General features: G+C 38.4%; 1 protein-coding gene, 1 long non-coding RNA gene and 1 other non-coding gene across 3 annotated transcripts; 1 reads left to right on the forward strand and 2 right to left on the reverse strand.

Annotated features, from left to right (window-relative positions):
• Window positions 1-39: 39 nt before the first annotated feature.
• Window positions 40-2,201, reverse strand: LOC133719997 (uncharacterized). Its single transcript, XR_009851619.1, has 3 exons — window positions 1,880-2,201; window positions 1,295-1,355; window positions 40-251 (listed from the first exon to the last, which is right to left on the reverse strand). It is a non-coding gene; the product is annotated as an uncharacterized LOC133719997 (long non-coding RNA).
• Window positions 2,202-10,638: 8,437 nt separating this feature from the next.
• LOC133723220 (uncharacterized) lies at window positions 10,639-11,925 on the forward strand. Its single transcript, XM_062150038.1, has 4 exons — window positions 10,639-10,754; window positions 10,839-10,989; window positions 11,050-11,174; window positions 11,379-11,925. Exons 1-4 carry the CDS (start codon window positions 10,639-10,641, stop codon window positions 11,923-11,925), a joined length of 939 nt encoding a protein of 312 aa, XP_062006022.1.
• On the reverse strand, window positions 10,687-10,793 carry LOC133724057 (small nucleolar RNA R71). Its single transcript, XR_009853470.1, has one exon. It is a non-coding gene; the product is annotated as a small nucleolar RNA R71 (small nucleolar RNA).
• Window positions 11,926-16,436: the final 4,511 nt, after the last annotated feature.

Consider the following 16,436-nt stretch of genomic DNA (forward strand, 5'->3'; position numbering starts at 1 on the left):
CAATCCCCGGCTTGAACGATCCATGCTTATTCTGACAGGACCCGCCCCGAATTTCATCCTGAAATCCGAGGTGGCCCTGCGGGGCCCACCTTAGAGATAACCCTACCGAGAACTGGTCGAGTCACCCCTAAAGTGGACTACCCAAAACAGTAAGCTACGATAGATCAGAGCCAAACAAAGAAGTGCGGAAGCTATTCATCAACTATGCCTCGAACCATGTATGCCCGACCTCAACTAATAGCGCCTGCAAACTGGGCATTAGAAACCGAAGGGCCCAGGGGAAAGTAGACGAAAAACGTTAGCGTGAGTGGACAAAAATAAACAATTTAAAAGAAAAAGGATTTCATACTTTCCCACATTTATTTCATTAAAAACCTCGATGCATGCACAAATGGTAAAACACATTTAGCTTTAAATCCAAGGATTTCAAAACGATAAACCGACTAGCCTCGCTAGTCAAAACATTCGAAAATAATGTATCGTAAAACCGAAATCTCGTTTCTCAAGAAGATAAGACCAGCCCCGCTGGCTACAGTGAAAATCGGACTAGCCCCGCTAGTCAAGCAACGATAAAATATGGGGAAGAAGTTTCACCATACGAAAGAAGGGAGCCTCCCAGGCTCGGGTCGGAGTGTCCCACACTCTGGAGCATCCCATGCTCTGCTCTTACTCACCCACAAACACATAGTAAGCAGGGAGGAGTACTAATAGGCTAGCTAGCAATAAATATGACGACCCAGGTATGGCGGGTAAAAACCAATAAAATCCAATAAATCCTTAAGGCTTCCCCATGTCCCACGAATAAAGAAAAATGCGGGTACGATTCCCAACCGTACCCGGAAATTCTTGTAAAACGTCGTATAAATCGACAGCGTGTCCCACACGCTAAGAAAATAATTAGATCAATTATAAATCGCAGTTCCGAAACCAAACTGAATCCAGAATCATCAATGAGGCATTCCCAATGCCAAAACCGTAAATCGATAAATAAACAAGAAATATAATTCCATCGAAATCTCATTTCGAAAAATATTCCAGAAATCCCAATATCGACGAATAAAATATATTAATAAATTCCGGAAATCACCTCGGAAAATAATTCGTCGAAAATCACTTAAATCACAAGTTCAAATCCGAGCGAATAAAACTCACGTTCCAAAAATCATGATGGAAAATCCAAGCAATATTCCAAAACCGAAATCATATCCGAAACTAAAATAATATGATAATTAATAAAACATTAATTCGAAAAAGAAATGCATGCATCAATATTCAAAAACAAACGTCCACTCACAGTACTAGTTGGCGACCACGCAAACGAGTCCCTTCATCTAGCCGTAGCTCGCAACATTGCCCTGTACACAATTATATTTCCGTAAACGGCAGTCCGATAAAATAAATACGAACCTAAACGAAACCCGAAAATCTCTATCTCCAATACTTCTCAAATTCCACCCAAATCTCTTCCACAACACCAATTCCTCAATCTACATATTCCACAATGAAAACGAGGGAAATCCAACGGCCGGATTTCCCACAATTTCCATCACAAAACTTCAAACTTCGGAAATTCACAAACAATTCCAAACTCCTCCAAAATTCACCAAACTTCACATACAAGCTCTATGATAATTATAGAATTTAACTAGCCAGAAAATGAAATTAAAAAGCTACCCTAGCCGCCGCTACCGCCGCCAACAGTGGCGGCGCCGCCGCCGCCACCACCAGCTCCGATGGCCACCAAACTTTGGCAGCAGCACCTACTCAACGGACCCAACGTTTTATTCAACTACCACTAAGCCAGAAAACGTCTAGAACTAGTTCAACAATTAAGGTAAACATTGAACCCAAAACCGTGAATAGTGCAAGAATTTCAAACCTTCAATTCTTCCTCCATGCTTCAAATCGCTGCAAAAGATTTGGGGAGTATCATCTACATCGCAAGCCGCTTCCAAATGATTATGGTTCGTCGCCGGAGGTGGCCGGAATCGGGAGAAACCGGCGTTGACCAATTTGCTACAGTGAAACTTCAAGGACCCGATGCTTCGTTTTTCAGCCAAGCCGCCGTGAGTTACCGCCGTGGGGAGGTTGGGTAGGAGTAGAGGAGTCCAACGGTGCCACTCGTTCGTCCCCAGGTGGCCGGAATCGTGAGGTGGCCGGAGTTGCAGAGAAAAGGGAGAGAGACGCGGGGAGGAGGAGAGAAAGAGAGAAATGAAAAGTTACCGGCTGCCACAGTAAAAATTCAAATTTATACTATCTACCATGAACAGTAACTTTACCCTTTTCGCTTATAACTTTCGCATACGAACTCCAATTTTTACGTACCACATATGCACGCGCTCGGTTTAACGTCCCCTACAACTTTCATGAAGAACATTTTCTCAAATTTTGACCCGAACAAAAAGTCGATTTTTAGGGCCACTAAAAGTACTAAACCGAAAGTAAAAGTGAAAGTAAATGTCGTTTACCGTCCAAATGACTAGTAAACGGGTGAATTTGGGTTCGGGACGTAACATATTCTATACTAACAACTACATCTTTTCAGGGTTAAATTGGCGATTGCTTTTGCACGTATCAATTTTTGGCGCCGTTGTCGAGGATTGAAAAATCTTCATGTGATAAACGCCACTAAGGTATGATTTTGGTAAGGGATTATGAACTATGATGGAATAGGTGAAGTCTCTTTTGTTGATATTAGCCTTAACCCCTTATTAGTACCTGATTCAGGTCTCTTAAGGTTGAGGGCGGCTTTTATTAACACTTGAAAAATGTTTTGCACTTAGGACTTTTCTTATCTAAGTAAGTATAGCCTATGTGAGATGGTGTCTAGAAAGGGGACAACGTTCATGACGGGTTTTGAATCCAGAAGCGCAATCAAATGAGACTAAACCACTATGTGGGAGTAGCTCATGCCAAAATGGTTTCTACCTCTTGTGCTCGTCCTCCCCTATCTGGCCATTTTAGTAAGGTTGCCCAAAGGATTTGAAAGGAAATTTGTGTGGAGGCAAGGACTTGGGCCGCACGTCCAAAGAATAGTTTATGATGTCTTGTTGAAGTCATATACTTAGAGAATTTTCGAGAATATTTGGCTTGAGTAAGAATGTTGTAAGTCATAACGGAATATGTGAAAGTTCTTTTATTAATGCTTGTCAAGCAACTTCCTTTATCTCTACGGCGCACCTTAGTATCACAGGGTGTCTAGGTTGATTGGATACGAGAAGTGCTTACAAGAGGGCCTAAACCACTATGTGGGAGTAGCTCCGCCAAAATCGTTCCTCTACTACCTGGCTCTGTGCCAAAAGAGTTACCAAAGGATAAAAGAGGGGAGACTTGCATTAACATTAGAATCTTTGGGCCGCACGTCCAAACCTTGACTGAATGACATCTTATTTAAGTTGATTACTTTGAAAATTGTAAAAGATTGTACCTAACCACTATAATTTTCGTTGGCCATTGTATGCTTGTATATATGTGACGTTTTTAGTGTTTATACCTTGGTCCACTTCTTGTTTATTCCTTACTAACCATACTCTTTTATTTTATTTCAGATCAATGAATGTCCGGATCATCTGAACCACCCAAGTACACTAAGACACCTCTCCACCTCATCCAAGCACGAATTGAAAGGCTTAAGCAGAACTCTGATATTTTTGACGTTCCCATCCCTACACCTCTTCAATTTCGTGAGCTTCAGATAGATAGTGAAGGAAACAGAGTGGAGGGTGAAGTAGAAGCATCCGACACTTCAATTGATCAATCACCACCACCATCACCACACCAAACGCCACCTCCATCACCTCGTGCACTACTTATCATACCACCACCACCACCTCTAATGGCTCTCACTAATGCGGCTAAAATAGCCTCACAATTTAACCCTGCAAAATGTAGTTGTCAGTATAGGATAAGCAGGGATCGTTCAGTCCGGGGATTGTAGGGTACACCTACACAAAAAGGTCAATTAACAAATAAAAGAATAAAATGGGGGTTTTGAGATTTGGTTCCTAATCTACGTAAAATAAAAAAACGAAACAAATAAACCTATATACAATGATCGACTTCCCTAACCTAGACCAATACCACTCAGAAATTCATTTCAACATGCTACAAAACTGTGCCCATCTTGAATGCATAGATAAGAGCCCAAATGAAAAGCCTCAGCGGATCAATCCATTTATCTGATTCGTTCTAATGTAGGCTTGGATCGGAAAAGTCCTTACCAAGCCTAATATGATAGGAGCATAAAGTGCGACGATATTATTGAGTATATGCCCCATTTTAGCCTTGTTTCTCCCTTAAGTTTCGTGTTTTGAGTCATCGAGTCATTTTAAGAGTATTGTAGAGTGTTTAGCGTGAAATAAGCGGAAAAAGATAAATTCATGAAAAATCCTAACAGGATCAGGATTTCTTACAGTCGACGTTTTTGCGGTCTTTACATTTTAATTCCCTTTATTTTCTCAAAAAAAAAAATCTGATATTCTCCACCTTTTTGTAGGAAATTTAAGACGTTTGACCAAGCAATGAAGAAGGGAAATAAAGGAGAAAGACGTTTTCAGTTGGGGAATAAAGGAGAAAGATGTTTCAACTGGAAAATAAATAAAGGAGAAAGACGTTTCAGCTGTTAAAAGACCCCATTATGAGAGAAGTTAAGGCCATAAAGGAGACGTTTTCAGTTGGAAAATTAAAGGAATTATGATGCAATCCCATCCGTCCAATGATGAAGGGTATGATCGACAAAAGCCAACCAATGCTCCCCTATAAATAGGCAACGTCCAGAACAAAATTTCCATCACTTCCCGGCCTATCACTTCCTGGCCAAAAGCTATTCCAAGACTTTGCCCAATTCACTTCTCAAACCTCCAACACCTACAAGACCGTGACCACCATCCATCCATCAATCTACGAAGTTCTTAGGCGCTGAGTCAAGGACGCTCCACCACCATAGTAGAGACGAGTTCATCACCTTGTTGCCAAGCCGCTGAGGAAAGCTTCAAAGTGTAACTATGACTCTACTTACAATTTTTGTTTCGGTTTTGTGGGTTTGGATTTGTGAATTGTTTAATTGGAGACATGAGATTTTCAGAATATTTTTATTAATATTTTTGAGATTTTCAGTTTATTATTGAGTTAATTTCGAGAATTCTTTTATGATGCATGTTACAATCTTGTGCCCTTTTATGTGTTTAGGTAATTTTCAGAGTTAGGTTAAAAAGTTTGCATGCTAGAATCACGCTGAGTATTCTTGTGTGTTTGCTTAATTTGCCAAGGGTAATTGTTATTTGTTAAGGCGCTGAGTTAAACAAGTAGCAATTAGTTCTAAAAGTGGTAAAAATCATGCTTTAATGATTAAACGATTCTGGAAATTACGTGTTAAATTCTATGTGTAATGGTTAATTTGCACGTGTGAGTTGATTCGAGGGTTAGATAATACTACTAGTTAAGAGAATTACGCTGAGTGTTTTCGAAAATTAGTAGTATTAGGCTTGGTAAGGACTTTTCCGATCCAAGCCTACATTAGAACGAATCAGATAATTGGATTGATCTGCTGAGGCTTTTCATTTGGGCTCTTATCTAAGCGTTTAAGATGGGCACATTTTTGTAGCATGTTGAAATGGATTTTCTGTTTTTACACTTAGTAATTTCTGAGTGGTATATTGGTCTAGGTTAGGGAAGTCGATCATTGTATATAGTTTTATTTGTTTTGTTTTTATTTTAAGTAAATTAGGAACCAAATCTCAAAACCCCCATTTTATTCTTTTATTTGTTAATTGACCTTTTTGTGTAGGTGTACCCTACAATCCCCGGACTGAACGATCCCTGCTTATCCTATACTGACAACTACATTTTGCAGGGTTAAATTGTGAGGCTATTTTAGCCGCATCATAATACTACTAATTTTCGAAAACACTCAACGTAGTTCTCTTAAGTAGTAGTATTATCTAACCCTCGAATCAACTCACACGTGCAAATTAACCATTACACATAGAATTTAACACGTAATTTCCAGAATCGTTTAATCATTAAAGCATGATTTTTACCACCCGTTAGAACTAATTACTACTTGTTTAACTCAGCGCCTTAACAAATAATAATTACTCTTGGCAAATTAAGCAAACACACAAGAACTCTCACCATTATTCTAGCATGCAAACTTATGAACCTAACTCTGAAAATTACCTAAACACATAAAAGGGCACAAGATTGTAACATGCATCATAAAAGAATTCTCGAAATTAACTCAATAATAAACTGAAAATCTCAAAAATATTAATAAAAAGGGTTAAATACAAATTACTACCCTGTGGTTTAGGTCCAAAATCAATTCAGTCCCTGAACTTCTAATTTCATCAAAAACACCCCTGCACTTTCAATTTTGATCTAATAGATCCAATTTGTTAGTTTTCCGACATTTGAGTTATTTAACTTGTTAATGTGGATCATATATGGCCTATGTTTTATGATGTGGTGCCGAGGTGGTCTGCCTTGTCAATTTAGGAGTGAGTCCTACTATTAAAAATAAATAGTTTTTCTACAAATAATCCAACTATTTGAAAGAATATTAACGAATTGGACCTATTAGATCAAAATTGAAAGTGCAGGGGTGTTTTTGATGAAATTAGAAGTCCAGGGACTGAATTGATTTTGGACTTAAACCACAGGGTACTAACTAGTATTTAGCCCTAATAAAAATATTCTGAAAATCTCATGTCTCCAATTACACAACTCGCAAATCCAAACACACAAAACCGAAACAAAAATTATAAGTAGAGTCATAGTTACACTTTGAAGCTTTCCTCAGCGGCTTGGCAACAAGGTGATGAACTCGTCTCTGCTATGGTGGTGGAGCGTCCTTGACTCAGCGCCTAAGAACTTCGTAGATTGATGGATGGATGGTGGTCACGGTCTTGTAGGTGTTGGAGGTTTGAGAAGTGAATTGGGCAGAGTCTTGGAATAGCTTTTTGCCAGGAAGTGATAGGCCGGGAAGTGATGGAAATTCTGTTCTGGATGTTGCCTATTTATAGGAGAGCATTGGTTGGCTTTTGTCGATCATACCCTTCATCATTGGACGGATGGGATTGCATCATAATTCCTTTAATTTTCAAACTGAAAACGTCTCCTTTATGGCCTTAACTTCTCTCATAATGAGGTCTTTTAACAGCTGAAACGTCTTTCTCCTTTATTTATTTTCCAGTTGAAACATCTTTCTCCTTTATTCCCCAATTGAAAAACGTCTTTCTCCTTTATTCTCGAACTGAAAACGTCTTTCTCCTTTATTTCCCTTCTTCATTGCTTGGTCAAATGTCTTAAATGCTTTATTTTATGACTCCATCATTGCTGTTTCCAAGAGTTCCACCAGGCAAGGTTTCCTACAACAAGCAGGAGAATATCAGAATTTTCTAGAGAAAATAAAGGGAATTAAAATGTAAAGACCACAAAAACGAGGAATCCTGATCCAGCTAGGATTTTTTTCATAAATTTATCTTTTTCCTCTTATTTCACGCCAAACACTCTACAAGACTCTTAAAATGACTCGATGACTCAAAACACGAAACTTAAGGGAGAAACAAGGCTAAAATGGGGCATATACTCAATAATATCGTCGCACTTTATGCTCCTATCACTCACCATCAGACAACTCTCTACATCCGTCATCCCACCTGGTGGCGTCCCTACATGTATAACATACCCTGCTGCAGCTGAGGGGGGAACAACTGATTTTGAGTTGAAGTCTGGGTTACTTCATCGTCTTCCTACCTTCCATGGACTCTGTATGGAAGACCTCAACCAACACTTGATGGAATTTCAGTTCATCTGCACTAGCATGAAGCCTCAAGGAGCAGATGAGCAAATTTTGAAATTGAAAGCCTTCCCATTTTCGTTGGCTGACAAGGCAAAGCAATGGCTTTATGAGTTGCCTAGTGGACGAATTGCATCTTGGGGAGACATGATGTCACACCCCAAACCCGAGACCAATATTATATTGAAATATGGTACCCGAATTCGTGATGTGAGTTTTTACAAATAAAACTTCCTCAAAGAATAAAATAAAAGAATTTATATATAAGTCTGAAAAATACTCTTATTAGGAATTGAAATTATTGTTTTTACAATACCGAAGTTGAGCAAAATATATTACATTATTTCTTTTGAGAAAGTAGTAGAAAACAAAACATTCATTTATTTAGTGGATCCACCCCGTTTTCCCCAAACATCTACTCAATACCTGAAAACAAGAAGGTGTAGCATCATGAGCAACACAAGCCCAGTAAGTACACAACTTACATTCTTATATTAATGTGTCTAATAAGAAATCAAATATGGACAACCAATTCAAAATGTACCAAGAACCATTTATATGTTCATACCAATTCATCAATATGTATATATACACACACAATACATATATAGCCAAATATATTCATCCACGAGAATGTTTATGAGACTAGAAATAAATCACATAGTCACATCTCCTTACCGAACCAACAAATATTGCAGTATTAATATGTGAAATAACCTTAAAGCAATGCATGCTCGATTCTCTTTTCACTTAGCACCATAACATATTAATAATATATCGCAAATAGATATTTGATCAAAATAATATAAGTACACTTCTCTTCATAGTGAATTTTCGGATTAACTGATAACAATTCATAAATCCACGTGCTAGGGTCCACTATACCAAAGCACGGGTAAGCCGCAGCATACTGAGGACACTACCAAAGTATGTATACTCAAGGTTGGCACGTCATTCCTATGAGTATAATAGTGCACTATCTGAAGGGACTAGGGCCCACAGCTAACTTCCACATAAAACACTTTACCAGTAATTCACTTAAGCACAGGGTAGTACTAATCACCCGGCTTCACAATTGTACTTCTCAGACATAATCAAATTCACAAAATACAATCTTTATGAATTATAGATCGTAATATATGTATATGTACACACACATATAGAGACATATATTTAGGAAATAATCTCATATGAAAACATATGTAACATAATTGTATAACACAAATAAGTAAATTCACTAGCAAACAACATAATCAAAATAAGCTTATACATAATTGAAATCAACTAAAATATGTAATAATAAAGCACGAGCATATAAACAAGCTTACATAAGTAAATATAACTGAAATTGTGTGGACAAATTAACATATACATAGTTACGTGTGTGTGTGTGTATATATATATATATATATATATATATATATATATATATATATATATAAACTTAAAAGTAAATGTGCAATAAAATAAAGGTACTGTAAATTAGAAGCAGTAAAAGAATATTAGTTAGTAGTCAAAGAGTTAGTAGTTCTCTTTTCATAGTATTAGAAATCTTAGTCCGAAGTGTCTATTCATCGTTCAAAATGAAGAACCGTCAACTTTCCATTGTTATAACTTGTTCAATTTATGTCTGAAATAGTCAAGTGAGGACACCAAGTCATAGGATTTTTCATAAGGAATTCAATGAAATAAGTCATGTAGTCCAGATCAGAGTGATATAGTCCAGAAATGGTAAAAGACCAAAACAGCGCAGAAACTGATTTTCTTAATATTAACCTTTGATGTCTAAGCCTTTACGTACTGTGTATTTTACCATTAATTATCAAACTTTCCAGATCACAAGTAGAGGTCCTAAGATTCAAATTGATATAAAGTTTGTAGAAAATGGATAACAAATGAGGGAGATATGAATTTTTGAAGTTGTGATGGCTGTATGAGATTTCCAGCGAGTTTAAAAGTTGAAAACTTTGATTAGCCATAACTTCTTCATTTGTTAACCTTTTTTATTGATTCAAAAGCCTAAACTGAAGGATTTTTCATGAAGAAACTGAAAATATAATTTATTTTGACAAGATTAACTTTTATCAAACACGAAAATGTATGACTGCAGCAAAACAGATTCTTTTCCATTTTATCATTGGTTACGCACTTTGATAAATCTTAAAGGCAAAAGAATATAGGAATGTAATCATGTACTTACTTAAGAAACTCAGGGGTGAGGTAAAGATTTTGGTCTTGAATTCAAGCTTGGACTTCTTTGAGAAAAACAAAGGGAGCTTCTAAAGAGAAAAAGGATGAAGGATTTGTGTGGGAATCTTGAGTTTTCTCTACAACTAAGGAGGCTTCAAATCAGTTTTGCACTTGATTTTTAAGCTTGTAGGAAATATGATAGAGATCATGTGTTTATATAGGCTAGAATTAGGCACTAAAATAAGTAAGTGACTAATCCATTAAGGTAAGTGGCTAATCCACTAGTTAGGTTAAATGATTAAAAGGAAAAATAAAATTAAAAAGATAATAAAAGAAAGAAAGCATAAATCAGCTTGCTAATTATATATATATATATATATATATATATATATATATATATATATATATATATATATATATATATGTATACACACACATCCATACACATATAGATGCACATTTACCCAATTAATAAGTAAAGAACTTTAGTGCTTTCTTAAGGTAAAAATAGCAATAATTAGTACTAAAATGACATGCATCACAAAAATAATATAGATGAGAGTCTTGAGCTCAATAACAAAGTAATATTTTTCGAATATAACCAATAATATAGTGTTCTATAGTTGACACTAATTTTCGGGTTATTACACATGATGAAGGCGTTTCTTGAGAAGTATTTTCCTACATCTCGCATCATCATGCTTAGGAAGAAGATAAGTGGTATCCAACAAGGGCAAGATGAGTCCTGTGCAGAGTACTATGAAAGGTTCAAGTCTCTTGTCACTCAATGCCCTCAACATGGCATGAAGGATGAGACCTTGCTCACTTGTTTTTATGATGGTCTCACAAGCTTGGAAAGAGACATGCTAGATGCAGCTTCTGGTGGATCGTTTGTTGACAAGGAACCTGCAGCTGGAATGGTCTTAATCGAGAATAGGGCCTTGAATCAACAACAATATGGGAGCTCTAGGCCCAAAGCCACACGTGAAAAGGTCCATGAGGTAAGTACTTTAGCTCAATTGGAAGATAAAATTAACAAACTTACTTCTCTTGTGTCTCAGGGAACTCATGGACAAGTCATGGTGTGTGGAGTATGTTCTATGCAAGGGCATGTGTCTGACCAATGCCCTCAACTCATGGAAAGTGGAGGACTTGAAGGTGTCAACACCATGGGCTTTCAACAAGGGTACCAACGTCCTAGGAATGATCCATACTCAAACACCTACAACCCTGGATGGAGGGACCACCCTAATTTTCGTTGGAAGGACAATGAGAACGTTCAAAGTGCACCTCACGACTTTTATCAAAAGCCTCAACCTCCTAACCCTACTCCTTTCAATTCAAATTTTAATTCAAATGCTTCTTCTTCTTCTAATGATGAATTGATCAGAACTCTAACTAAATCTACTCAAGCTTTGATTGCAAGTCAAACTCATCATGGGAATCAAATCAATGCCATATCCACGGATGTAGCAGAGATGAAGAAGCAAATGAGCCAAGTTGTGGACTTCATGGGTAAGTTTCATGAGCAAGGGAAGCTTCCAAGTGGAACTATCCCTAATCCTCACTTTGAGCAAGCCAAAGCCGTAACTACAAGGAGTGGTAAGACCCTTGTAGATCCTCCAAAGCCTCCCAAGAAGGGCTCAACGTCACTTTTAGAGGAGGAGGATGGCCCTGCTACGTCTAAGGCTCAAGTGACGTCTCCACCTTCTTTTGCAAAACCGGAAACTCAAGGTAATGTTCCTAACTTGTCAAATTCGGTTATTGCTAATCACTCTCCCTCTCCTTTGCCTTTCCCAAGCAGATTTGCTAAATCTAAGAAGGATGAAGCTGAGAAAGCTATCTTGGAAACTTTTAAGAAAGTGCAAATCAACATCCCTCTCCTTGAGGCCATAAAGCAAATTCCTAAATATGCCAAATTCTTGAAGGAGCTTTGAACCACAAGGAGACAAAACCATGAGAAGGAAGTGGTGAAGGTAAGTGAGAATGTCTCAACTGTGCTTCAACGCAGAATGCCTGAAAAGTGTAAGGATCCAGGGAGTTTTTCTATCCCTTGTGTTATTGGAACTACTAGATTCGAAAATGCCATGCTAGACTTAGGGGCTTCTATAAATGTCATGCCTTATTCTATTTATGAAACTCTAGGTCTAGGTGAGCTTAAGCATGATAATGTTATTATTCAATTGGCAGATCGATCTAATGCATACCCTAAGGGGTTAGTTGAGGATGTACTTGTGTAGGTTGGTGAGCTAATCTTCCCAGCTGATTTCTATGTTCTTGAGATGGAGGAGCCCTCTCCCAATTCAACGCCACTTTTGCTAGGTCATCCCTTCATGAGGACGGCTATGACTAAAATTGATGTGTACTCAGGCACATTGACAATGGAATTTGATAGAGAAGTTGTTGGCTTCAACATCTTTGAGGCTATGAGGTATCCCTTAGTTGATTTTCAATCATGTTTTTCTATTGATATACTTGATGATCTTGCGCAGAAATTCATGGAGATTATGGAGGAGGATGCCATGGCTTCAACCATTGCAAATGGTGTTGGTATTCTTGAGAATGGCGCCACCATGCCTAAGGAAGAGCTCACGGATTCTTATGAATCCGTCCACATAGAAAACGTTGCTTCTCTTGAGGCAACGTCCTATGTAGGTAAGTCAAGTCCTTCTTTTTCACTACCCATCTCTACTAATAAACCTCTACCTTCAGTGGTCACGCCCCGAATTTCGAATAAAGATATTCGAATCCGAAACGCGAAAACATAACAATAACAAGAAAAACACATAGTAAAATTTTCAATTAAATTAAGCAACTAAACAAACAGAGCTCACAATGTCAATACCGACTCGTTCTTTAGAGTCACATATTACATTATAGATAGTTTACAAATTAAACTGAATGACAATTCAATAAGTAAACACACCCACCACAACTCACTACACAGCGGAAGACTTAAAACTAAGAGTACCATTCGACGTCCACGCTACCGAACGTACCCCTCAGCTTCGACGACGATTAATCGATATTGTAACCTGCACAATAAACCCTACACCATAGAATAGTGCACCGGGTTGAACAAAACAAACCCGGTAAGCTTTTTAAAGCCCGTATGAGTAAACTCAATTAAAGTGACTCACGTCACGCATGCTTATAATTTCTCAGCTCATGAGATAATTAAAGCAATAACATTTAACTCCGCAAAACACAATCAAACATACAATCACACTAGGTAACAATTAGTAATCCCTGCATCAAAAGTTTAGTTCAGGAGATCACTAAAGTCACCCAATTCAAATTATAGTAATCCCTGCGTCGAATTTTAGTTCAGGAGATTACAATTAAAGAAAACAATAGAATTCATAGAAATCCCACTCTCACGTAAACACAAACGAAAAACTCCAAAAACCTTCCCTGAACTACGACAGACTCGAGCTCAACTGAATCGTAACATGTCACCTCCTTCGAGGTTCAGCCTTACGACATCTTTGCACCAACTGAATCGTAACCTGTCGCCTCGGCCGAGGTTCAGCCTTACGATATCAATGCACCCAGGTTACCATTGTAACCTTCGGACTTCGGACCCTTCGGCCCTTAGAACAAAACCCAGGTTTACCACTGTAACCTTCGGACTTCAGACCTTTCGGCCCTCAGAACAAAACCCAGGTTACCATTGTAACCTTCGGACTTCAGACCACTTGGCCCTCAGAACAAGACATTTAAGGAAATCTCATACGACTCACAAATGTCACATCACAACTTCAAATCACTATTTCAACAATATAATCATCAATTATATACATATCACAATGCCACACCATCCAGATATATATATTCCACGTAAATATATATATACGTAGTCATTCACGCAGGAATGACCACTAATACCAACTATAGCTCACACATTTAAAACCAAGAAATTCATTTTATACTTAAATTCATTTTTTTACCTGTGAGCCATAGCCCTATGAACCGTAGTCGATCGAGTTCATATTATTTCAAACAAATCTTTATTTTCGAAAACGATTTACAATTATCAATCAATTCCGACAATTAAATAACTCGGTTCGTAAATGAACCACGTGAGATTTACTCACCTCTAATCCAGCTGCGTCTTCTCAACAGCCCAAAAACAACGATCCGTAATCGTCCACCTATCGATCCGTCAATCACCTAATCAAACACGATCCTAACTTAGTCCACGAATCGAAAACGATTATATTTCGAACTCCATTTGCCCTAAAATTCTGAAAGTAATCCCGATTGAGACAAAACTTCATCCGAGACCACTCGAGGTCTCCGGAATAATTATACGATCAACATACCAAAACTACAAGTCAATCGGACGACCGAATCTTCACGGATCAAGCATCGATTGAACCGAAAAACCCTAAAACTTTAATATTCATAACTAAATCATGCGATCTCCAAAATAACCTTATAATATATCAAAACGACCGTATCCATGCGTAGATAAGTAAATTGAAAACAGAACACAATTTGGATGTCTGACGCGCTACCACGCGCCGCCACAAGCGGTGGGTCAGATTGTGGTCAACCACGGCGGTCAACGCCGGGTCAACCACCTCCGATGCTAAAGTCATCAACTCTAAACTTGTTCAAAATAAAGAGGTGATCAACTTTCATACCTGGAGCTAAGCGAGAAGAGGTCTAGATCGCCCTAGATCAAGCTTGAAAGTTGGATTTATCTCGTGCGTTTGATCAGATCCTAGATCGAATCAGGGACGTCTAAAAATTCAAACCTTGATCTTTCGCTCCACACTCAAAATCGTGATGTAAGGCTTATATGGGGATGCTCAGGAGGAAGAGAGTATTCCAAAACCGGGAATAAGTTGGCCGGGAAGTCGCTGGAGATTGGAGAACCGGTCGGGTCCCCGATCGTGTGACTGAGCAGTGCGATCTCCGACTGGGTGGAACGGCGCAGCTATCCGACACCACAAGGAGGATGAGAAGGTCAAGACGAGCCGATCTGGTCCAGGTCTGCGGCCGGAGGACGTGCGACGGCGCCGGAAAACTCGGGTCGGGTCAGCGTCGGGTCGCGCATATTGAGGAGAGAGAACGGAGCGAAATGGGGAGGAAAATATAATTTCTGATATTTTTGAGATTTATGAAAATATCTCAGATTTTTCTATATTTATAGAAAAATCCCATAATTTCAATCGCTCATAGCTTCTTCATACGAACTCCGATTTCCGCGTTCCGCATGTCCACGAACTCGTATCGACACGCTCTACAACTTTATGAAGGAAGTTTCCACAAAATCCGTATGTATAAAAAGTCAACTTCTTAACCCCCCTAAAATGTGCATTTCGAATAATTATTCGCCCAAAAATAATTCCACTCCACCCTCGAACCACGAACTCGTACAAACAAACACTTTATTAATTCCAGGAAATATTTAGGAATTAATAACAAATTTCCGGGGTATTACAGATTCAGGCACCTACCCTAGAATTAAAGCCATTGCCAGATCATTTGAAGTATGTTTACTTGGGAGACAAAGAGACATTACCTGTGATCATATCTTCATCATTGACATCTACTCAAGTGGGTCAACTCGTGGACATGCTTAAGAAACACAAGACTGCTATTGGTTGGACGGTAGCAGACATCAAGGGAATAAGCCCTACCACTTGTGTTCATCGGATTTTGCTTGAGGAGGGAGCCAAGCCAACTAGGGAGGCTCAAAGACGTCTTAATCCACCAATGATGGAGGTTGTGAAGAAGGAGGTCATCAAACTCCTTGATTGTGGCGTCATATACTATCTCAGACTCCAAATGGGTTTCACCAGTTCAAGTTGTGCCAAAGAAGTCTAGGATAACTGTTGTGAAGAATGCGGAGAATGAGTTGGTGCCTCAGAGGACTGTAACTAGACATCGAGTTTGCATAGATAATAGGAAGCTCAACGCCACTACTAGGAAGGATCACTTCCCTTTACCATTCATTGATCAAATGCTTGAGAGGTTAGCTGGCCATGAGTTTTATTGCTTCTTGGATGGGTATTCTGGTTACAATCAAATTGCCATAGCTCATGAGGATCAAGAGAAAACGACCTTCACTTGTCCTTTTGGAATGTTTGCCTACAGAAGAATGCCATTTGGACTATGCAACGCCCCATGTACGTTTCAAAGGTGCATGGTAAGTATCTTTTCTAATTTTATTGAAAAAATTATTGAAGTTTTTATGGATGATTTTTCTGTTTTTGGTAAAGACTTCGAAAATTGCTTAAGCAACTTAGAATTGATACTTAAACGTTGTGAAGAAACTAACCTTGTTTTAAATTGGGAAAAATGTCACTTTATGGTTAAACAAGGGATAGTTTTAGGGCATATTGTTTCTAAACGTGGAATTGAAGTAGATAAAGCTAAAGTAGATCTTGTTAGATACTTACCATACCCCACAAGTGTGAGGGAGGTCCGTTCTTTT

This window comes from Rosa rugosa, chromosome 7 (assembly GCF_958449725.1).
Source record: "Rosa rugosa chromosome 7, drRosRugo1.1, whole genome shotgun sequence".
NCBI classification, from domain to species: Eukaryota; Viridiplantae; Streptophyta; class Magnoliopsida; order Rosales; family Rosaceae; genus Rosa; species Rosa rugosa.

Bases quoted from the DNA above. Each gene is read 5' to 3' on its own strand.
- LOC133723220 (XM_062150038.1), top strand. From the start codon at position 10,639: ATGATGAAGGCGTTTCTTGAGAAGTATTTTCCTACATCTCGCATCATC. The intron at 10,755-10,838 runs GTTCAAGTCTCT...TGGTCTCACAAG, and splicing joins TGTGCAGAGTACTATGAAAG to CTTGGAAAGAGACATGCTAG. The intron at 11,175-11,378 runs GTACCAACGTCC...TGAATTGATCAG, and splicing joins ACCATGGGCTTTCAACAAGG to AACTCTAACTAAATCTACTC.